Here is a 22966-nt window from a genome sequence, read left to right as displayed (position 1 = left end):
TTTAGTGTATCTATATTTGCTATTTAGCTCTAACATTTGTTACATTACACTCAGGGCCACAGCAGTTCTGTGATTATGGCTAGATAAATAAAAAATCAATTAAAAAACGGTAAAGGTAGATTTAATTATCCCTTAAACAAGTTTATGACAACATTTAATCATTTTTTGTTGTAGAAATTATTGATTATCCAAAACAGCCTGAGGTACAAACAAAAAACTGTAGCCTTTGGACACTCAAAGCCATCCAGGATCCCTGAATGACAAAATTCAGGAAAAATACTTGCTCCGACCCTGGCATTTGTACAGTTAGGAATCTATTTGAATGAGAAGGACGCAGTTGTTTTGCACATAATGTGATCACTGACCCGTGGGGCACTAGCAAACTATGGTGTTTTGATCAATAGTGATGAACGTGTGAAAAGTGGACAACAATAACTCATCATCACACTGCAGTGCGTCGCTATACATAACCAGATTTGTTTTATAAAACCTATTTGGATGACAATACTTTATGCTGTGCCATCACACAGCTACTTTATATAAAAGGACAGCAGCACAGAGGGCATCTATTGAGCATCAGTCGGGCCCCCACTAAAATAACAATGGGAAAGGTAAGTTTATTATGTTACTGAAAATACAGAATTAAAAACCAAAGCAAAACATTAACCTTGAGCTAAGAGCTTGAATGAAAAAGGAGCTAAAAATTTGCGAATGCTGTGACATACATTTGCAGATCATATTCTACGAGGACAGAAATTTCCAGGGTCGGCACCATGAGTGCATGAGCGACTGTGCTGACCTGCACCCCTATTTCAACCGCTGCAACTCCATCCGGGTGGAGAGCGGCTGTTTCATGGTTTATGACAGACCTCACTATCTTGGCCACCAGTACTTCCTGCGCAGGGGGGAGTACTCCGACAACCAGCGCATGATCGGAATCAATGACTGCATTCGCTCCTGTCGCATGATTCCCATGGTAAGCATAAGATTGTATTAAAGATGCAATGAGTTAATATTATTTAGAAGTGGGCATGTTGAATTGTTGAATTATTGGAGTACAAAGCAAGGTCAAAGAAAGAAGACATGTATGTGCTCAATAAATTATTAATAAAACTCAAAGTAACAAAATGGAAGAAGCTAAAGTAAAATAAAGGCTGACTTGGATCAACAGGTAGAAGCTCTAACACAAACTTTGTAAAGGAACTGTCATTATTATTAGACAACTTCGAATAAAATTGATATAAATTTAGTTTTGGGGAACATTTTAGAATATAAATCCTTGACAGCTAATGTTTGACCAAAACCTTCATCATATTTGGTTCCCCACATCCAGTTGGCTCCGATGCTGGGACCATCTGGTCGTCCCTGCTCCACAAAAGAAACATAAACTGAAGAAGAACTTTTTGGTTAAGGATGTTTTTCCATTAGATTGTCTTAGATGGACTGTTTTACTCTTCCATAGTGTCTGACTAATAAGCATTGTTCTGCAGCACCGGGGCTCCTACAAAATCAAGTTGTATGAGCGTCCAGATATGGCCGGCCAAATGCAGGAGGTGAGCGACGATTGCCCCAACGTCCAGGACCGCTTCCGTATGTCTGACATTAACTCGTGCAATGTGGTAGACGGCCACTGGCTGCTGTACGACCAGCCCAACTACAGGGGGAGGACCTACTACCTGAGACCTGGCGAATACCGCAGATACAGTGACTGGGGCGGTGCGAGTCCAAGGATCGGCTCTCTCAGGCGAATCACCGACTTTAATTAAAACCTTCTGAACCTTGTTCCTTTGTCTCTTCTCAATAAATATGCTGGGCTTAAACTGCTTGTGTTTATGTCTTTATCCAAAAGAAGACAGCCTTGATGTTTAAGTATTTTTTTGCTGTAACATTTAAACTTCTTGTAAAACAATAGTTTGTTTGACAAGAAATGTTTGTGTTGACTTAGACCAGGGGTGTCAAACTCCAGGCCTCGAGGGCCGGTGTCCTGCAGGTTTTAGATCTCGCCTTGGGTCAACACACCTGAATCAAATGATTAGTTCATTAACAGGTTTCTGGAGAACTTCAAGACATGTTGAGTAGGTAATTTATCCATTTAAATCAGCTGTGTTGGATCAAGGAAACATCTAAAACCTGTAGGACACCGGCCCTCGAGGCCTGGAGTTCGACACCTGTGACTTAGACCATTTCATGCCGCTTTCTTCAGAGGTAATGAGAAGCAATCAGTCCTTAAATATTCCAGACGACTCTAAAAAGTTTAAGCAATCAGGAAAAAAACAAACAAAAAGCAGCTGACACCACTCTGGTCTTTTGTTTGATTTATTGGTAGTACTTTTTAAAATATTTCACATGAAATATCTCACATCGGTATTCTCACATAATGATGCGTCTGATGGATCCAACCCTGGGACTCATGCCTCCCCACTCATGAAACCTCCTGTATTCACCAGGATGTATCAGGTACTGCCGTCCCCTGTAGTGAGGATGCTCGTAGAAGATCCAGTAGCCATCCATTACGTTGCAGGAGTAGATGTCATTGAAATGGAAGCGTTCATACAGGGAGGGGCAGTCATCTGTCAGCTCCATCATCTGTCCTCCAAGTTCTGGGCGTTCGTAGATCATCAGTCTGTGAGTGCCTTGGTGCTGCAGAAATGATGAATACAATCATCAGTGTAGATCAGTGACACCTTTAATACAAAAATGCCCAACTGAGACTTACCATAGGGATCATACGGCAGGATCTCACGCAGTCGTTGAATCCCATCCAGCGCTGGTAGTCTGGATATTCGCCCTTCCTCAGGAAGTACTGGTAGCCCATGTAGTTGGGTCTCTCATAGACCATCCAGTTACCACTGTCCACTCTGATGGAGTTGCAGCGACTAAAGTGGGAATGTAGGTCAGCGCACTCGCTGCTGCACTCATAAGAGCGACCTTCGAAGTTCTTGTCCTCATAGAAAATGATCTGAAAGAAGTTTATTCAGGGATTTTCGGTAAATTGGATGCACGCTCGATTAAATTAAAGACATTTTGCTAAAAATACCACACGTGAAGTGGTTCTGCATCACTGGTTTTCGATGAATAGTCCATGCAGGTATGCAGAAGCACAAAAGGAACAGGATTTTTTTTTTTTTTTAAAGGTATCCTTACCTTACCCATTGTGTCGGCTAACTTTTGTCACACTGTAGCAGCAGCCGTGGGCTCCAGGCTGCCTTTATAACCCATGGATGACCTGTGTCATTGTGATTGAGAACAATAACTGGGCTGGTCAGCTTTTTCACACAGAACATATTTTTTTCTTGTGCTTTGTTTGGTGAGGTCTGCAGTGCAAATCAGCTGTTTTTTTCTGAGCCGAAACTGCCCCTTGCATTTGTTTAATGGCCTACACATAAAATCCACAACTAAACTAAAAATACCAACAACTATTGTCAACAAATCCCTAAACATATACAGTATTTACACTGGAATGGTGAAAGATGGTATATAGACATATCACCGAATTACATTCACGTGTGTTAGGATACACATTTTACACATTGCGTATAATTAAATGTATCAATGTTAATGCTAACAGCAAAAATGATGCATTTGTAAAATTGATGAAAGCTGCAGTGAACATCTTTCACATGGTACTACTTTCAGCTGCCACTGCTGCAGCCTTGTGCAAAGTGGCAGCAGCCTTTTATAGGTCCAACAATTCAACCGCTTTTTTTATGTCAGCAAACAAGTTGTTTTAAATAACCTCTTGTCTGTTGTGCTTTTGTTTGGTTCTTATCAGCTTTTTCCGATACGATGTTTAAAACACTCTGAGATTATTTAATGCAATGGAGATACAGCATCAAGTATAACGTGCTATTATTAATGCATCGCTACATTTGAATCTGTATTGTTAGGATTATTTGATTTCTTTGCTTGTCATACGACAATTAAATCATTATTAATTTATTTACATATATATATATATATATATATATATATATATATATATATATATATATATGGTGTACAGCATGCATTTTAACTGCAAGAGGCTTATTGTGACATTGTAATTATTCATATCTCAGAACCTTGCAAAGTTGTAAAGTCTATAAAACATATTTCTGTAAAGTTTTATTGCAGTAAAAACCCACATTTGCCAGAAGTGCAACACTTGATCTTTTTCATATAGGGGTTAGCTTGTTCAGGCAGTTTGTTTTACTATACTAATATTACTGGTGTAACTTAGTCAGTGAACAATGGGTCTATCAGAATTCAACCCTTATAAAATACTTTCCCTTCTATCAAACAAAAACTTAAGGACATTAAGAAGAACCATTCATATAATCCTAATACAGTTATCCAGTAGAGTGAAAACTGAAAAATAGATGATAGATGGTTAATAAAGTAGGGAATGTAAGTATTGTATGTAAAGTTGTATATTATGCAAATGAGAGCAATTGTTCTACCAGAAATATCAAAAAAGATTGCTAAAAGGTGTTAGTTACTTAATATTCAAAATATAAAACTGGTTTGCCCTTGTTTTTAGCAAAGTTGTGTTAAATAAAAAAAATATATATATAGAAAATTATAATGTATTTATTTAAGTGGGTTTAAAGATTTAGAACCATCAATATGTGAACTGTGAATGTACATATATGATTGGGTAAATCAGCTATTTATTTTGATTGAGGACTGAGTTGAAAAACAACTTACACAGATCTGTGTCCAGTCTATTTATTATGTGCACCACACAATAAAAGAGGTCAGTTCACAGTAAATTATACATTACAGCTGAAACTACATTCAAACAATGCACAAATCACAGTTTCAGGATAAAACAAAGCTTTCTCTTTTTTGCCAATTTGTTAATATTAATACAACAAACCATCTGCAAAACCTTTTAGCCAAATAAAAGTCATGGGACAGTTAAGATTCTGTGATACGTCTGATTGAATTGAATTTCATGTCATTACTGCCGACTCCTTTGAAGTCCCTGTACTCTCCTGGCTTCAGAAAAAACATCCGGCCCTCATAATTTGGTTGTTCAAACATCAACCAGTAGCCCTCCATCACGTTGCAGGACTGCATGCTCGACATGTGATAGTTATCCTGGATGGAGTTGCAGTCATCTGTCAGTTCGTGCATCTGGCCTTCAAAGTTTGGTCTTTCATAGATCCTCATATTAAAAAGTCCCTTGTGCTGTAAAAGTTATAAAAAGTATATATTTTAAAGGAGTGAAATCGTTGTTTTGCAGTTCAAAACAAATGTACCCAGCTAATGCTAATGCAGAGGTACCCAAAAATTGCTTTAGGCCTGGAAAGGAAATGGGAATAAGCTATATGCTAACTTTGTTGAAGAATGTGTGTGCTGCTGTGTCACGTGGGAATCTTAATAGTAGTTCTGGAAAGTTGTCATTTGAAAAATGTAACACAAGTCCTTAAGCTCTTGCTAGGTAGCATGCTAACAGGTAGCAGATCTTATAGGCTAGATCTATAAGATCTATACATAAAACAGCTTTGATACAAAATGTTCATTCATGACTAATAAGTGTGTCAAAAACAATCAATTTTTTAGCTCAAGTTTAGACTGTTTGGTTACTTTATGCACTTTTTCTATGGTTTTAAGGACTGTGGTAGGCTACATTCACATTTGTGGCAAATTGCTTTATAGAAACATAAATTATGTTTCTGGAAAGAGAGATAAAAAAGAGATAAAAATGCGTGATAGAAGCTATATGCTGGACATATATAGAACACATATCCTCTGCTTCAGACAAGGAAGTTGCACTTCTCATCTAATGGGTTACACATGAATTCAACAAACTGATCCTTTACATTGCTGACTGTCCTCATCTTTACAAATGATTATATTATATTTACCGCAGGGACAATGCGGCAGGACTGAATGCAGTCGTTGAAGCCAAAGGTATTCGTGCATTCGGGATATTCTCCCCTGGTCAGGAGGTACTGCTGGCCCATGAAGTCGGGCTGGTTATAGACTATGAATGTCCCGCTCTCCACCCTGCAGGAGTTGCATTGGCTCAAGTGAGAGGCAATCTCAGAGCAGTCGCTGACGCACTCAAAAGAGCGGCCTTGGAAGTTACACTCCTCGAAGAAGATGATCTAGAGAAAAAGACACAAATTGTGTTTGTGTGAGACTATTTCCAGAGAGAGAGTGTTCAGAGTGTCTGAGATTATCGTAAGAGTAAGTCATATCAGACAGTGCTGCACGGCAGAAGTTACAGAATAAAAATACTATTGAGTTTGACACAGTATATATAGAGTTCAATGTCCCACACTAGCTGCTGCAGGGATCTGTACCCTGCATTACCTTTCCACTCATGGTCACACGATTTGATTTCTGTTGTTTTTCTCACTGGCGCGCTGCCTTTTATGCATCATGTGACATCCAAAGAATCTGCCTCAATTGTACAGAATGACTGAGTCAGCTCATCAGTATGGAAGTCTCTACTGTACTACACATCAAACTGTGAACACTGCAATTACTGAGATTTAACTTGTCCAGATTTAATGGCGGCAAAGCAAACATCTTTTTCATTATAGGACACATTTATATGTGTAGAGCAGTGAATAATAGTGTTTAAAGATGAAAAAAAGCTTTGATTTTCGGATAAATATATAATATTTGAAAGACGAAATAGTGCAGTTCTCAACTCACTTGACGCTGCAGACTTTGCATTTAGTTTTATGGCAAGACTGAAACAATAGAATCCATCCAGTCTTTTAACTACTTATTCAATCCAGGGTGACCGATCACTGAAAGTGTGAGCACTTATGCAAAAGCAGAGATTTTGATAGGTCGCTGGTCTGGAGCATTCAGGTGTGTGTTAACACAATGCCACTGTTTCCCAGGAGTGGACCCAAATTCACCCCCAGGTCAGACCGTGCAACGCTCAGAGAAACTGCAAAAAGCCAAGCAGCTACATCTCAGACTCTACAGGCTTTGGTTAGCATGTCAAATGTTAAAGTTCAATTAGACAAATGCTGAACAAGTATGGCTTAAGCATCTCCCAAAGTGGAAATGTTTAAGCCATAATGCACACATGTGACAAAAACCAAACATAGTATATCAGCACAAACATCTCAAACCAACAGTCAAGGTTTGGGTGTTTTGCAGCTACAGGAACTGGCTAACTTGCAGTCACTGAATTGAAAGCATTTCAGTCAAAAGTGAGCTCATGTGTCTGACAGCTAAAACTGTCAAAGTTCATTAGCCTTCATTTATTATCAGTGCATATGCACAGGTGTGAGTGTAAATCATCAGTGATTTATCAGGACTGAACCTTTTTAATTTAAATATCTAGTATTCTTTATCTAATTTCATCTTTATTAAAAATAATGTCTATCATTACTGGATGCATCTCTTACCCTTGTATTTCTTAGCATTATCTGACTGATGTTGGCAAATCTGATTTTTTTTTGGATCTGCATCTGACAGCTCACATGCTCACATGCTCTCCCTCCTCCTTCTTTCTTCTTATTTTTCTTGTAAATTATTTTGAATCCAAAGGTTTTTCATTTTTTCATTGTTGTATGTTTTCACTTGAGCCACGTTGACTGTCTCAGGGAAACAATCATCACCATCCCTGCTATTTCAACCCAAACCCAATGTTTTCTATTTATTCATAAATGATCATCACTCCTATGGAAACACTTTGGAAAGCTTTCCCATTTCTGTATTACTCATTGGACCTCTGAACCATTGGACACTAATATTTTAGTTTTCTCTCCCTTCCCTCCTACATCATAGTCACCACTCTCTTCACTTCATCTCCAGGTAAACTCATAGTCACCAGTGCATATGTGTCCTAAATCTGACAGTAATTTTACATGGAAACTCTTTTTTGCACAGGATTTAACATATTAGTACACAAGGACCAGCGATCTGAAGCACACCCCTAAATGTATAAAGGAATGACTGAAAAAGAAAAGAATGCAGGTGTTGCAAGACCCAAAGTTCAGACCTTAACCTGATGAAAATGCTGTGACACTGAGAGAACGATGCGTAACCAAATGCATAAACAAAGGAACTAAAGCAACACTAAAAAGAAGAGTGGGCCACAAATCCTCCACAATGATGCCAGACTCTGATAAAGTCATACATTAAATAATTACTTCAAGTTATTGCCGCTGAATCATGGGGTGTACTTCATTTTTAAAACGATTGTATAGAGTCCTATGGAACATTTATTTTTCTCATAGCTGTAATAATATTTTGATTGATATGTTGATTATAGCCAATACCCAGTTAAAACGGAGCATTAAAGTAGCTCGGTGATGCTGTGATGTGCTGTATTACAAATGGCGTTTACATTTGACCATCATGGTCATTTTTATATGTTATCTTTGTGTCCACGTCAATTATCTATAACTGAGATAACAACAGAGCAACAGCAGCGCTTTGCTACATAAGCATTTAAGGCAGGGGTGTTGAACTCCAGGCCTCGAGGGCCGGTGTCCTGCAGGTTTTAGATGTGTCTTTGATCCAACACAGCTGATTTAAATGACTAAATTACCTCCTCAACATGTCTTGAAGTTCTCCAGAGGCCTGGTAATGAACTAATCATTTGATTCAGGTGTGTTGACCCAGGGTGAGATCTAAAACCTGCAGGACACTGGCCCTCAAGGCCTGGAGTTCCCTGCTCTAACACAGCTGGTGTGTTAGAGCAGGGAAATTGCATAAATATAGGAAATCTTCCTCTCAGTGACTGAGTTGTCTCATTGTGTGTTTATTAAGGTGTTTGTCACATAGATATAAAACAAGCTCAGAGATTAAGCGGGTGTTATAGACAGGGTGATTAGTTTATGTAAAAATGTAGTTTGTTGTTGTTCTGGTTTACGTGCTGAAAATGGTTTTTATTTGTGTATGTTCAATGTGTTCGACTTGTACATAGTTAACCATATATGATCAAATAATGTTGAATCCTGGATATGGATTTGTAAGCAATGAAATTTGAAATAAGGGGGTAGGAACAAGAAAAGTGTAAACTTCATCCTACTCCTTTTCGAGCACACGCATTCTGTAGACAAAGATATATACATGAAACTTGATGATTTTTAAGTTTTGTTTTTTTGTTTTCTTTTTTTCTGTTATTTCAATTATATTGGCATGTTCGAAATAAAATTATATCTATCTATCTATCTATCTATCTATCTATCTATCTAAAGTTGTGATGGCATTTAGTATTTTGTTGAATGTGCACAAATGCCAGGGAAAATAGTCCTGATTAAGGCTGTAAGGTTATGATAAACATAGAAGTTTATCTTAAAGGATATAAAGCATGACGTTTGCATCTTTGACTCCACACATGAAGCAAAAGAGATACTTCAAAAATATTTCGTTGTTTTTATTTTTCTCCCAGAGTTTCTTGTGAACGGACAGACAATCAGCACATTTCCATGATGCGTCTGATGGAGCTGATTTTCATTATGTTGCTCACTCCCATGTCTCTGAGGTTCCTGTACTCTCCTGGCCTCACGTACATCATGCGCCCTCTGAAATTGGGCTGTTCGAACATCAGCCAGTGGCCGTCCAGCACGTTGCAGGACTGGCAGTCAGACATATAAAATTGTTCCTGGAGGGACTCGCAGTCATCCATCAGCTCGTGCATTTGGCCTCCAAAGTTCTCTCTTTCATAGATCCTCATCCTGAACTGTCCCCTGTGCTAAAAGCGGGAAAAAAAGACATGAATCATGAGAAATGCAGTCCGTCCCAGGTCCAGCTGACCTAGCAGCTACCTCTTTGGACTTTGGATTGTCTGTGCAATCCCCACATGAAATGGTACAGACCATCTACAACCACCAAAATGTCTTACCATGGGGATCATGCGACAGGAGCGAATGGTATCCATCATCGTCATGCCTCCCATGCGCTGGAAATCAGAGTACTCTCCTCTCCTCAAGAAGACCTGATTACCCATGAAGTTGGGGTGGTCGTACACCACAAAGCACCCACTGTCCACTCTGCAGGAGTTGCAGCGGTTCAGGTGCATGTGGATGTCGGAGCAGTCACTGCTGCACTCATAGGAGCGACCCTGGAAGTTCCTCTCCTCATAAAGAATGATCTGCAAAAAATAAACAGGAAAGAGGTGGTAAGCTGACAGCGCAGAGTGGTGATTTAATATTTGGATGGACTTGCTTTGCATTTCTAACCCTCTTGCAATGTTTCCACAAGTCTTAATTGTTCAGTATTGTCAGATTTTTCTTTAGCACTATACAAGCAAATGAGAAGTATTACCCTGCCCATGGTGACGCTTTGGTTTTTTTCCAACTGATGCCAACCCGTGCCACTTTTATATACAGTACGAGCCCGAGACCACCTTCCTCACCTTTGTGTGAAACATCCTGACTCATCATGAGGTTCACGTGGCACAGCATTCACATTTCACAGTATACCTCAATAGAGTTTGTTTAATACTGTTATTGTTACCACAACATTCAGTCTCATGTACAGATCTGATGTTCATACGACATAGATTTTTACAGAAGAGAGATGAATGCAATAGTAGAAGTTGCTGGAAGGGAGCATAAATCCCAAATTTCTATCACAATACCTATTTGCAGAATCGGACATACGGTCTGCCACGCTATAGTGCTGCTGTGCCACAATATAGAGTGATGACTCAAAGGTTTCAGCACAAGCTGTGCAATGTATAAAAAGGGAAAAAGGGTCGATGTTGATGAGATGTATCTGAGATAACCATGACCATGGGGAGGGTAAGTGAAACTAATAACAGTAGGAAGTTTTAAAGTTAAACTTCACGAGTTCATAATAACAAATATGCAAAATAGCTGTTTACAGGTTGCTTATTTATATATGCTTCGCTTGTTTTTCTCTTTTGCAGATCATTTTCTATGAAGACCGGAACTTCCAGGGTCGCTCCTATGAAACCAGCAGTGACTGCCCAGAGCTGACGTCCTACCTTAGCAGGTGTAACTCCTGCAGGGTGGAGAGTGGCCTCTTCATGGTCTATGAGAAGTCCAACTTCATGGGCCATCAGATGCTGGTGAGGAGAGGAGAATACCCAGACAACCAGCGCCTGATGGGAATGAGCATGAGCGACTGCATAAGATCCAGTCGCATGATCCCCACGGTAGGTGGATGACATTGAGCTGCATTCGGGGCCCGGCCACAACAGAAAGGACAAGACAGAGACCTTTTAAATATGTAGATGTAGAAGGCCAGTGACAATAAAAGCTAAAAAGAAACATTTGTCTGAGCACAAAGGCTGCCCTCCTGCATGCAGGAGAAAAATTGTAATTAATTGTGAAATATATTGAAATAAAAATTGAGCCTAGCTGTTCAGTCATATCTTTCTGCATGTATCATATTTTAAATTTAGGATTCACTCACTAGAAGTCATCCATATCTCCCAGCCTTCTTTAACCATCCTCAGGTGTAATCACCTGTCAATGAAAGAGAACAAAACCTCCAGATCCCATGGATATGGAGATATAAAATGAAGCAGCAAAAGTTTTCATAAACATGGAAGAAGATGAATGGAGGGAAACATTAAAATATAGTTTATATTTAATTTTTTAAATAATATTGCTACTTTATGTTGTCCAAGATGTAGTTTTAGATTTACATTCTCAGCTAAAGATAAGTTTTATAGACTTACAGGCCACAGTCATCCTGCTTCTTCATCCACAGCACCGAGGCCCCTTCCGAATGAGGATCTACGAGAGGGAGAACTTCGGAGGCCAGATGTACGAGCTGAGCGACGACTGCGATAACATAATGGATCGTTTTCACATGTCTGACTGTCAGTCCTGCAACGTGATGGACGGTCACTGGCTGATGTTCGAGCAGCCCGGCTTCAGAGGCAGGATGCTGTACCTCAGGCCGGGAGAGTACAGGAACCTCAGAGAGATGGGGAGCAACATCACAAAGTTCAGCTCCATCAGGCGCATTATGGACGCCTGTTAACTCAAAATCACACACTCCAAATGTACTGTGAATAATAATAAAGCAAGCTGAAATCCCATCCAGACACGCCCCTGGTTTTTCTAATGTAAATACTGATAAGTCAAAATTCAGTTGTAAGTAATATGTTAGAAAGGTTTCGAAGATTAACTGCATTTACAGATGCTTCAAAGTTCTGTATTTGAGAGAGGATTTACTATTAGGAAATACATCCCAAACAGAAATAATAAGGAATTCTGAATACTGAGAGAGTTTGGTTTTATTTTATCAGCTTCAGAACTAGAAGCTCATAAGACTCCTATTTGTATCTAAAACTCAAAGACTTTAGGAAGAAGGGAAACTGTAAAGCATAAGTAAGTGAAGTTTATTTATATAGCACTATTCACAGACATAAAAGTCACAAAGTGCTGTGTATAAATTAAAAGACGATATGAACAGAGAACCGTGTTGAAACAATCAAAAGATGTGAAAGTGTAGTGGGTTTGTAATGAGCAAACCATGCCGAATGCCAAACAAGAACGAACAAAACTTCCCCCCCAAGCTTATACCAAGACTGAGAACCCAAGAAGAAGAAAAATAAAAAACAATCCAAGGAGATAAAATCAAAAGGACTCATTCGGTGGGCTTTTAAGGATTCACCTCTTTATTTTTAGACGGTTTAGGAAAAGAAAGATGAAGGACATCAGTTGTTTGAAAAGGTTGTCACCCTCTTTTATGCCCGTGTGATCCATTAAGTGTGAAGCACTTGGAGTAAATAGAAAGTAGAAACAATATGAGGCGTAAGTGCTCAGATTGTGTATTTTGGAGGTGACATGGCCAAATTGGCTAAGGCCCCCCCCTGTGTCCATCTTAAATATTTATTGAGTAGATTGTACATTATAGTATAGTATAGTTTATCAATTTCTTGCATGTATTGATGTTTAATTACTTTAAAGCTGTTACATATATAGTCTGAAGGTTCCTAATGGACTTAACCAAATCGTCACTAAATAAAAGGTCTATTCTGTTTAATGAAACTAGACAGAAAGATGTAATATTCTACAGTTTCACATAATGCAAACACTCTAAATTGCACAGAACAGGTCTTAATGTATGCATTTTATATTTGCAACAGTAGTCCAAAAGACATTTTGAGTCTATCAGCATATACTTAAACCAGTAAATACTACATGAGGCAGGGTTTTTGTTTCCTGTAGGATCAGAAATAGAAAATAAAAGCCTAAAAATGCCATTTTAGTTACATGTTCACATAGGTTTTTTTGCAGTAATACCTCAATTTTCAATAATACCTTCAGTTTTTTGTTTTTTGTTTTGAAGGGAGTTACTATTAAACAGTGTTAAATAATTTCTGTCCCTCGCAGTCTAACACTGATCCTCTGCCTTCACTGTTCCAGCATGTGTTTGATACAGAGCCATCATCAGGCCAGAACAAAGGCAAATCAAACAGCTCCAAGCTATTTTGCTGATATGTAAATCTACCTCATTTGGGTATCAAAGACTTGCCACACTCTGCACATTTTGTTTATCGTTAAATACTTTGATGGGGCTGCAGCAAAGAATGAGGTCTACAGTGCATCCAAATGGGGAAGGTAAGCTAAGACCTGTTGCGATCAGTGTGCGTTTAAAGACTCTTCCTCCTCTTGGGTTTATTAAAAGCGTACGTTTTCCACAGATCACATTTTTCGAGGAGAAGAAATTCCAGGGTCGCTGCTACAACTGCAGCAGCGACTGCGCCGACCTGCACACATACTTCAACCGCTGCAGCTCCATCCGAGTGGAGAGCGGCGTGTGGGTCATCTATGAGAAACCCAACTACAAGGGTTTCCAGTACGTCCTCAGCCCAGGGGAGTACGCCGACAACCAGCAGTGGATGGCCTTCAACGACAATGTCAAATCCTGCCGTACCGTCAAAAATGTAAGTTCCCCCCCTTTTTTTTCCAAGTTCCTTCAACCACAAAATCCAACAGAGGTTTCACATAGACTGCTTCTGGAAATGTGTTTGTGCAGTCCCTGCAGGACAGCATTGTACAAGGGCACCAGTCCAGGCTGGGTGCTCACTGTTAAGCCAGCAGACTAAACAAGTAGACAATAGGAAGCACAACTGGCAGCAACTTTTAGCTTTTTCTTAAAGAAAAAAAAAAGATTAATGTATGTAAGAAATGTAATTTCTTTCTGTTTGATGGAACATTTTAGCCTCTTTAAGCTCATTGTTTTGATTTAATCAGTCGCAGTTGCAATAGCAGCCAAAGACCAGCTTTTGAAGAGATTACATAATAAAAATGTAAGTCCATGTGAGCTGATAGCCTAGAGTGAAACCCTGCACATGTATTTTTTATCTTTGGGAGGAATTTTCCAGGACTTTTCATAACACTAAAGTTGGCAGTGTAAATCTGCACCGAGTACACTGTGCTTTGCTTGTGTTTGCAGGTCTACGGTAGTGCGTGGAAGGTGAGGCTGTACGAGAGGCCGGACTTCGGTGGGCAGATGGTGGAGTGCTCTGATGACTGCCCATCGGTTTATGATACCTACAAGATGCGCGAGGCCTACTCCTGTGTGGTGACAGATGGTGCCTGGGTATTCTACGACCTCCCCAACTACCGCGGGCACCAGTACCTCCTGGAGCGGGGCGAGTACCGGCAGCACGGCGACTGGGGGGCATCTTCACCTGGCGTCGGCTCTTTCCGCAGGATCACAGAGTTTTGATTAACAGTCATAATCAAAAAGTGATGCACATGACAATCAATAAATGACTCAAGCAAACTGACTTTGTCCTTGTGGATTTCATCAAATGTGCCTCAAGCTCGATTTGGAAAAATGAATACATTAATAAAAACCAAGTAGAACTATTAAATCACGTTATTTTAAAGATGTGAAGACTTTTTGTGTGGCAGTTTCACAAAGTCCCCCTTTGTTAGACCTCTGGTGTAAATACAACACTACAACTCCATGCCATGCCATATATATATGTCATGCACGTGTATGTATATAAATACATATCATATTATAAAAGAAAACTATGCACTTGTATTAACGGGCTGAGCATCCTGATCTTAGTTTAAGCAGGAAATCATATCTCTCTCAGGTGGGAAAGAAGCAGGAGAACCGAGCAACTATGACAAAGTACAAAGAAACCAGTAGTTTCACTGCTGAAGGTACTTCAGTACTGATGATTTAATGTTGGATACCTTTAAATGAAGGGCAATACTTAAAACATTGTTATTGTTATTTTAAGAATCTGGATCATTCTTCAGCAACAACAGCGATCTTATGGTGGCAGATTTAAAGGTGAAGGTCATCGTGTGGGGAGTTCACCCTCTGGGGAGCATGAATGTTCATATAAGCTGTGGCAATCTGCTTGTTACATTTAAAAGAAAAATCTGCCTTGATGATTCAATAAAGGAAAGGAAGTTTATCAAAAATGACATTTGTTTGTGTGGAAATGACTAAGTGTGGAGTTAAGGTTCTGATTAATAACAGGGTGGGAACAGGAGATCAGCTTTTGTTTGTGTTGCTTCCTTTTAATCCTGCTTGTTTCCTAAACATAACCTTCACTACAGTGTCGTGCTGAAGACCATCACTTGTGTCCTCACGCATTGTTTCAAATGGGAGTTTTTCCCTGCATCATGAACAGTGCGTGGAATCAGCTTATTTACCATGGAAAGAAACGCTAGGGGTAAATGATCGATCAAATTACTGCTTACTTGTTATAATATGAATTAGTTATAAAGTGTGTATAAATATCTCCAGCAGAGTCTCTGGTGCCTTCCCGCTGTGTCACTGACTCAGCTCAAAACGTTTCATATCAAACCAACTGTCCTGCAGTGCCCTTGTTTTTGTCAGCACGCTCTGCTGCATCCAGTGGCTTTGGGATGCTTTGCACTGTGCATTTGCATTGTTTAGGGAAACAGGATTCACTGCTTCAGAACAATGTGATAAGCCTGGATAAATATTTGAATCAGTGATTGAATAATCCAGTTCACAGAAAGCAAGCCATGTGCTTAGTTTTATTGTCCCTGTTCTGTATAAAGTGAATATAGGGGGTGGCTGCTTTAATGTTTTATATCACACCAAACCTGTTGATATCGACAATGGAGAAGGTACTATATGTGACAGGCACATCTTTGTGGCAATATGATTCATGCTTATACTGTATTTTGAGATGAATGAATACAGAATGTGTTTGTTTTACCATAACAGCCACTTCCTAGAGTTCAGTGAGTGCAACGCTTCATCAAAACTTGTTTTCTCAGATCATCTTTTACGAGGACAAAAACTTCCAGGGTCAGTCTCACGAGTGTGACAATGATTGCAGTGACCTGCACACCTACTTCCCCCGCTGCAACTCCATCAGAGTGGAGGGAGGATTCTGGGTAGTCTATGAAAGACCAAACTACATGGGTTACCAGTACGTGCTAAGCCCAGGAGAGTATCCAGACTACCAGTATTGGCTAGGTATCAACGATTCCATCAGGTCCTGTCGAATTATTCGAAATGTAGGTGACTATATATGTGTGTGAATGGTGTATAATCAACTCACAATATAATACAGTAAGAAACCAACAATGCAGACATTCCCATTCTTTCATTTGTTCCTTGCAGGTGGGGGATTCATGGAGGCTGAAAGTTTGGGAAAAGCCAAACTTTGAAGGTCAGTCGATGGAGATGGCAGACAACTTGCCTGCCTTCCCCGAGAACTGGAAAAGCAACAATGTCCACTCTTGCAAGGTGTTCGAAGGAGCCTGGATCTTCTTTGAGCACCCAAACTACAGGGGGTGCCAGTACCTGCTTGAGAGGGGCAAATACAGGAGGTACGCTGAGTGGGGGGGCATGCAGCCCAGCGTTGGATCCATCCGCCGGGTTAAAGAGCAGTAACCACTGACAAATCTTTGAAAAAAATAAAAACAAGGAAAATAACTAAACATGCTTAAAATAAAGTCATGATAGAAAATTAAACATTGGTTGTCATTTATTACCCATGATCCTTTTCACTCATTATCCATATTGTATTACATTTAATCACAACATTTTAAAAAAAATCAAATTAAAGCTTTTTTAGACTTTAAAACTTAATAAATAATAAATATTGATTTAAACTGGACAAATGCAATGTTTAAATAGTGAAAGTCATTTTAAATCATAGTAAAATAACTACAAGAACTTTAGGTTAAAATTTGCACCAGTATATAAACTCACGTGCACATTATGCATGCACTTGGATTACACAAAATAAATATATTAGAGTCTTTTTTATATCCAAGCTTTTTATTCATTATATAAATGAGTATATTTATTAAGAAAAACAGGAGAATACACACAAAATTGTATTATTTAATATTTATAAGATGTTGTAATGGTCAATGGTTTATATTTATAAATATTTTATATCTAATTCTAGTAGTGAATAGTGTTCAGATGGGAAGGCTGTGCATGTGACAATAAGAATAGCTATAATAATAAACAAGAGGATAAGTTACAGTTGACTGGGCAAACAAAACAAAAACAGAAAAACAGAAAAATAGAAAATGTGATGTAATGTAACATGAAATACAAAACACAATAATACATGCTGAAACAATATTTCCATAAATATTAAGATAACAGCAGCTATATCCTACTGTATATTACTGTATACTTGTATTCTATTGTACATATTGTATATCTTATTCCTCTGCTCCTCTGTCTCCCTTGCTGCATTGAGCATATGTATGACAAAAGAATTTCCCTCGGGATAAATAAAGTTCTTCTTATCTTCTTATCTTATCTTATCTTATCTTATCTTATCTTATCTTATCTTATCTTATATCCTCCTGAGAACCGAGGAAAAAAGAATCTTCCCACTGAACTTTTTTGTGATTTCCTGCCTCTTTGGAGCTAAAAGAAACCACCCAAACACATGAATATCAATGGAAAGCCCAGGATGTCCTGTATTTAGTACCAAAAATCCATTACAGAGGACATAAATGATTAGGCTGGTTCTTCGGAGGATATGGGAGGTGACATGAATGAAGAAGTGATTTTTCAGCAACAATATTTCTATTTTTCTAGAGTTAAACAGCATTCAGTCAAAATTTCTGCATCAACACATATAAAGGCCATGTGCTAAAACAATTGCAGAATCAGCTAATGTGCCGATGTTAATGGAGAGCTCATTTGAATGACAATGATTCCCCTGGCAATGCAGTTCATCAGCCTTTATTTAAAAGTGGACTGCCGGCAATGCAGTGTGTATGAGTGGCATTAATCTGATTGGGTGAGGAGGAACACGACGCGATTATGGAGCGCACAGGGAAGGTAAGCGCCACAACTGTGCGATATGATAACGCCGTAATGACCTCACGCTAAGCTGTGGGTGAATTGCTTCTTGCTAAATGGCGTTGAGCTGATGTCCTGTCAAATGTTAGTTTGTTAGTGTGACGAGTGGACGGTGCTTTTGTCAGTTATAACCTGAAGTGCATGAATGTTCCTGCACAAATAAATATAGATGGTAACAAAAACCTTAAAGCTGAATTATTTCATTTTTAGCCACTAGGGAGCAGCACAAAAAAAGTGAAAGTCCAATATTTGCCCTGCGTTAGTACAACAAACTTATCTATAACTATCTATAACGTATAATTCTCTGTAAAAAGAGTTATATCAGCGGTGTTGTCCATAGAGATATGGAGAGTTTTAGGGTTTGCTTTACTTGCACAGCTTTTAATTCACACTCTTGCTTGCAGATCTTTTTTTACGAGGACAAGAACTTCCAGGGTCGTTACTTCGAATGCAGCAATGACTGTCCCGAGCTGAGCTCCCACTTCAGCCGCTGTAACTCTGTTCGGGTGGAGAGTGGAGCCTGGGTCATCTATGAGAGACCCCAGTATATGGGCTACCAGTACGTCCTCTCTAAAGGGGAGTACCCCAACTATCAGAGCTGGAATGGCTTCAATGACACCATTCGCTCCTGTCGCTTCATTAGATATGTAAGTCTCAGGAAGCAACCACAGAACTAGCAATGCAACGCTGTGAGAAATGTTCTCCTCCTTACAGGATGGACAAATGTGGTCTTAGCTGCTTAAAGTTAAAGGAATTCCTATCGATTATTAACATGTTCTTATTTTTAAATCTTTAAGCCATCCACCAGGCACAGGATCCGCATTTACGAACGTCCAGACTTCAGTGGCCAGATGATAGAGTTTAGCGACGACATGCCCAACCTGCAGGACCGCTGGCGCTACCGCGACATCCACTCGGCCCACATCCAGGACGGCACCTGGGTCTTCTATGAGCATCCGAGCTACAGGGGGCGCCAGTACCTGCTGGAGAAGGGCGAATACAGACGACACTCGGAGTGGGGAGCTCTTAATCCATCTGTAGGCTCCATTAGACGCGTCGTGGACTTCTAGATCAAAAGCTCACTTGCCTTTTCTTGCTTTCCTCCCGTCGCTTATTCAAATGAGCAAATAAACCCCCAGGCATAGACAAACAATGAACTGCTGTGATTTTATTTCTTGTTGTTTTAAACCAAACCAAAAAAAAAAACCAGGATAAGTTCTACTTTGCGGTGCTCGGCGGGAGTTTTTTTAATTAGTGTGCCAACAGCTGGCGGCTCGTGGAAAAGCCTGGAAATAAAACTGCTGAAAAAAGCCTGCTGGTAATTCAGGAGGGTTCACCAACAGGGGTTAGTGGTATGCCAGCAGCCAGCTATTGTTTATTTGTGCCAGAGGTGGCAGAAATAATACAGCAGAGCAACAATATCCACTGCCCAGCAGGTGCCCAGACAACAACAGCAAAAAATTGTCACCATGTCAGACAGCTATGGTAGTTCGCTGATACACAGTACTGTGGATATGATGCAGGACGCTGATTTTACGATTTATTTAACTTCATCAACCTGACCTGGGCTCAAAGTAGTGCCTTTACATTTGATACAGTGCTCTGATCCAACACTGGTAATGGTTTACATTAATGGTTCTGTTACGCCCCAGTCTAGGGGTACGGGAACGTAACATAAGAGTTAAAAAAGGAAGTGACCCCGCCCTGGGCCCCAAAACCATACAGACAAAACAATTTCTTAGTGAACGGTGGTTTATTTGTCTGAAAAATGAAGCTCTGGGGTGAACAAAGGCCAAAATAACAAACAAAACAAGCTAAGTCAGGTGAGGAGGTGCTATCTAAAAACAGTACAAGGAAAAATAATAAGGCTGCTAACCCCTTCTGTTTCAGTGCTATTTATAAGTGAAAACGAATGTACACACTATATACAAAGCTCGGTAAGTCACGAGAATCTCAAACATAAATGTCACAGGTTTTGGAAGCCAGGGTCAGGTCTGCTGCTGCTGTCAGTGGCTGCCCAGGGACAACTGCTGGTGAGGGATTTTGAAAGCAACCACATGATCAGGGGACCAATCAGCAGCCGTCAGCTTATCCAATCAGGGACCTGCAGAGACTTAAAGACACAGACAAGACAAGAAACAGCCACCAAGACACATTATGGCCAGGGCCGTAACAGGCTCTAATAATAGTGAATGATTTACTTATCCTTTATAGTTCAATTATTATCTTTTAATAATAATTAAACGATACCTTTAGGGTTGCCAGATAGGGTTAGGGTTTGGACAGTTTGTATTTTTCATTCTTTTTCACAATGCATTCAGCCTTTTATGGACTTTCTGACCTTTGACTTTCTGGAGAAATGAGCTTGTGTCTAAATCCGTTCATTAACACCAGCATATGTACATGATGACGATTAAAACAGTTTTTAAATAAAAAAATAAACAAACACAAGAAACAAAGCTAAATTAGGTTAACAACTAATTATAATACCAACTAATTAGGTTAATTGACAACAGCTCAGGAACATGATTGGGTATGGCCTCAGGAACACTTCCTTATTCCAGTCTTTGAACACAGTTCACTGTGGCATCCCAACACGTGCTCACTCCCAAAGCGTCACATTTTAGGCTAGGTGACAAATCGTCAACATATTACGTTTTCGGCTACCCACCACGTTCCTAAATGATGACCTCGGAAAAATGAGGAAATATGAGAACCGTATGGACTCAATCTACACATGTTCACTCTTTTTCTTCAAATCGCTTAGAAACACGCTATTTAACATCATTAAAGTGTCATTTCACTGGATTTCGGCCATAACCCGCAGCGTACCATAAGAACGCCGAAGGTCTCCTTTCGCGTTCCTCAGGAACGCCGCGGGACGTGACAAAACGTCGGCATGTTACGCCTCGGGAGTGAGAACGGCATCCACAAATGCAGGTTGAGGTTGTATCATGCTAAAAAGAAGCCACAAACATGATCCAGAAACACTGGAAAACTGTTCTGTGGTCAGATGAATCAGCACTTGAAATTCTTTTTGGAAAATATGGAATCTGTGTACTCCGGACTAAAGACTAAAGGAACCATTTGCCTTGTTATCAGTGCTCAGGTCAGAAGTTTGTGTCTCTGGTGGTATGGAGGTACATGAGCGCCTGTGGAACTGGCAGCTTGCACATCTGGAAAGACACCTTAACCAGCATATACAGATTTTAGATCAACATTTGCTCCATTCAGATCGCATCAAACTCAAAACGAGCTAACATTGCTCTTAAAATTGTACAATGTCTCAATTTCAGTGTGTTATTTTCTTTTCAACTGTAATTAAAAGATGGGTTTACGTGACTTACACATCCTTACATTTTTATTTTATTTACACTTTACAGTGTTCTGACCTCTTGAGAAGCGGGGTTGTCTTTGAATTTGTAATCTGTGAATTAATTTATTATTAAAGTGCAAAGTCAATGGTGTCAAAGGTGAATCTGAGCTGAGAGCTGCTAATAAGTGGTCAGTGCAGAGCAGCTGGCTTTTAGGGGTTCGTGTGCAAACGTTAGAAAGTTTAGGAGGAGCACAAAACTATGCAGGGAAAAACAATGTGATCTAAGATCTCTGGTTCTATGAGAGCTGAGGTAATTTATCACTCAATGAGGACTAAAGGATGTAGGCATGAGAGCCACCCAGTGGTTTAACAACTGCATTTCACACGACAGGAAATAAGTGTAGTAAAAAAGCTTTAAAACCGTGTGAATATCCATACATCTCTGTCTTTTTTAATCCTGATATTTTGCCTTGTGATCTGTTTATGTAAAATGCACTAAATATTATAAATCAGCATAATCCCAGAGAAGTAACTGATCCCATATTTAGAGCTAGTCAAAACAATAATTATTATACGGGTGTAATTTTACTTACAATACTTACCCGTTGGTGTAGGTCAAAATGGGGTGATAGTTTATCATATGTGAAAACTTCTGTTTCCCTAATAAATATACAGATAAAAAGATAAAAAGTGAAAAAAAGACATCAACACACAACTGGAACATTTGATAAGAAGCTTTAGGACTGCAGTGTGTAATTTCCTGTTCCAAGATATGTTCAACTATATCACGCTTGTTGATCTGCCAGAACGGAAGAATAAATTTAAAAAAAAATCTGCGATGTGATATTGTGCACAGCAAACAGGAGACACTGCAAATCAGTAACAGAGCTGCTGAGCTCAGCTGATGTTTGAACTGGAACTTTTATCACACGCACAGATCCATTCTGGCATCTCCCCACGCTGATCGAGCACTTTCTAAGTCGAATGCAAACAGTCGGCGCAGCCCTGCAAAAAAATAAAAAATCCACCTGAAGAGGTCAGTCAGTATGAAGCCATAAAAGAAACATTTACATGCATTTTCACTGCTAGCAGATCAACATTAACCCTTTAATGCTGAACAGCTGCTCTTTCCTTCCTGTTGTTTGGATCCATTAATTGTAAAGTCGTTTTATGTCATCAGCTCTGTCAAGTCCTTTTTAATAAATACATAATATATTCTGGACAAAAAGAGCACAGGGGAATAAAAGAATTACTAAATCTATATTCAGTGGGTGATGCAGTCTGCAGAACTTTAAGCAGAAAAATGCACAAACACCTTAGTAATATGCACTGATTTTTCTCTTAGGTAGACAGGAACACTGTATTTGTTTAGAGCAACATGTTGATAACTGCAGGGTTTGCACTGTTGTAGCTTTCCAA

The 22966-nt window shown here is 39.5% G+C and overlaps 8 protein-coding genes across 8 annotated transcripts; 5 read left to right on the top strand and 3 right to left on the bottom strand.

Annotated features, from left to right (window-relative positions):
- The first annotated feature begins 585 nt into the window (after positions 1–585).
- On the top strand, positions 586–1825 carry LOC102798308 (gamma-crystallin M2-like). Its single transcript, XM_006807107.2, has 3 exons — positions 586–611; positions 734–976; positions 1491–1825. The coding sequence occupies exons 1-3, from the start codon at positions 603–605 to the stop codon at positions 1764–1766; spliced, it is 528 nt and encodes a 175-aa protein (XP_006807170.1). The 5' UTR covers positions 586–602; the 3' UTR covers positions 1767–1825.
- Positions 1826–2300: 475 nt separating this feature from the next.
- On the bottom strand, positions 2301–3171 carry LOC102798594 (gamma-crystallin M2-like). The gene is made up of 3 exons (XM_006807108.1): positions 3145–3171; positions 2717–2959; positions 2301–2640 (listed from the first exon to the last, which is right to left on the bottom strand). The coding sequence occupies exons 1-3, from the start codon at positions 3151–3153 to the stop codon at positions 2371–2373; spliced, it is 522 nt and encodes a 173-aa protein (XP_006807171.1). The 5' UTR covers positions 3154–3171; the 3' UTR covers positions 2301–2370.
- A 1666-nt stretch (positions 3172–4837) lies between these two features.
- LOC102798890 (gamma-crystallin M3-like) lies at positions 4838–6317 on the bottom strand. The gene is made up of 3 exons (XM_006807109.3): positions 6304–6317; positions 5853–6095; positions 4838–5172 (listed from the first exon to the last, which is right to left on the bottom strand). The coding sequence occupies exons 1-3, from the start codon at positions 6313–6315 to the stop codon at positions 4900–4902; spliced, it is 528 nt and encodes a 175-aa protein (XP_006807172.1). The 5' UTR covers positions 6316–6317; the 3' UTR covers positions 4838–4899.
- Positions 6318–9319: 3002 nt separating this feature from the next.
- Positions 9320–10242, bottom strand: LOC102799187 (gamma-crystallin M3-like). Its single transcript, XM_006807110.3, has 3 exons — positions 10231–10242; positions 9809–10057; positions 9320–9658 (listed from the first exon to the last, which is right to left on the bottom strand). The coding sequence occupies exons 1-3, from the start codon at positions 10237–10239 to the stop codon at positions 9380–9382; spliced, it is 537 nt and encodes a 178-aa protein (XP_006807173.1). The 5' UTR covers positions 10240–10242; the 3' UTR covers positions 9320–9379.
- A 443-nt stretch (positions 10243–10685) lies between these two features.
- Positions 10686–11980, top strand: LOC102799488 (gamma-crystallin M3-like). The gene is made up of 3 exons (XM_006807111.3): positions 10686–10709; positions 10838–11086; positions 11647–11980. Exons 1-3 carry the CDS (start codon positions 10695–10697, stop codon positions 11920–11922), a joined length of 540 nt encoding a protein of 179 aa, XP_006807174.2. The 5' UTR covers positions 10686–10694; the 3' UTR covers positions 11923–11980.
- A 1506-nt stretch (positions 11981–13486) lies between these two features.
- On the top strand, positions 13487–14679 carry LOC102799766 (gamma-crystallin M2-like). Its single transcript, XM_006807112.2, has 3 exons — positions 13487–13508; positions 13592–13834; positions 14347–14679. The coding sequence occupies exons 1-3, from the start codon at positions 13500–13502 to the stop codon at positions 14620–14622; spliced, it is 528 nt and encodes a 175-aa protein (XP_006807175.1). The 5' UTR covers positions 13487–13499; the 3' UTR covers positions 14623–14679.
- A 1292-nt stretch (positions 14680–15971) lies between these two features.
- Positions 15972–16872, top strand: LOC148096301 (gamma-crystallin S-1-like). The gene is made up of 3 exons (XM_087835941.1): positions 15972–16016; positions 16170–16412; positions 16519–16872. Exons 1-3 carry the CDS (start codon positions 15972–15974, stop codon positions 16789–16791), a joined length of 561 nt encoding a protein of 186 aa, XP_087692067.1. The 3' UTR covers positions 16792–16872.
- Positions 16873–18148: 1276 nt separating this feature from the next.
- On the top strand, positions 18149–19388 carry LOC102800040 (gamma-crystallin M2-like). The gene is made up of 3 exons (XM_006807113.2): positions 18149–18210; positions 18636–18878; positions 19029–19388. Exons 1-3 carry the CDS (start codon positions 18193–18195, stop codon positions 19299–19301), a joined length of 534 nt encoding a protein of 177 aa, XP_006807176.1. The 5' UTR covers positions 18149–18192; the 3' UTR covers positions 19302–19388.
- The last annotated feature ends 3578 nt before the right edge of the window (positions 19389–22966 follow it).

Source organism: Neolamprologus brichardi, chromosome 23 (genome assembly GCF_056152115.1).
Source record: "Neolamprologus brichardi isolate AB-2024 chromosome 23, ASM5615211v1, whole genome shotgun sequence".
NCBI classification, from domain to species: Eukaryota; Metazoa; Chordata; class Actinopteri; order Cichliformes; family Cichlidae; genus Neolamprologus; species Neolamprologus brichardi.
The sequence above is the reverse complement of the archived record's forward strand: the minus strand, read 5'-3'. Positions and strand labels throughout refer to the sequence as shown.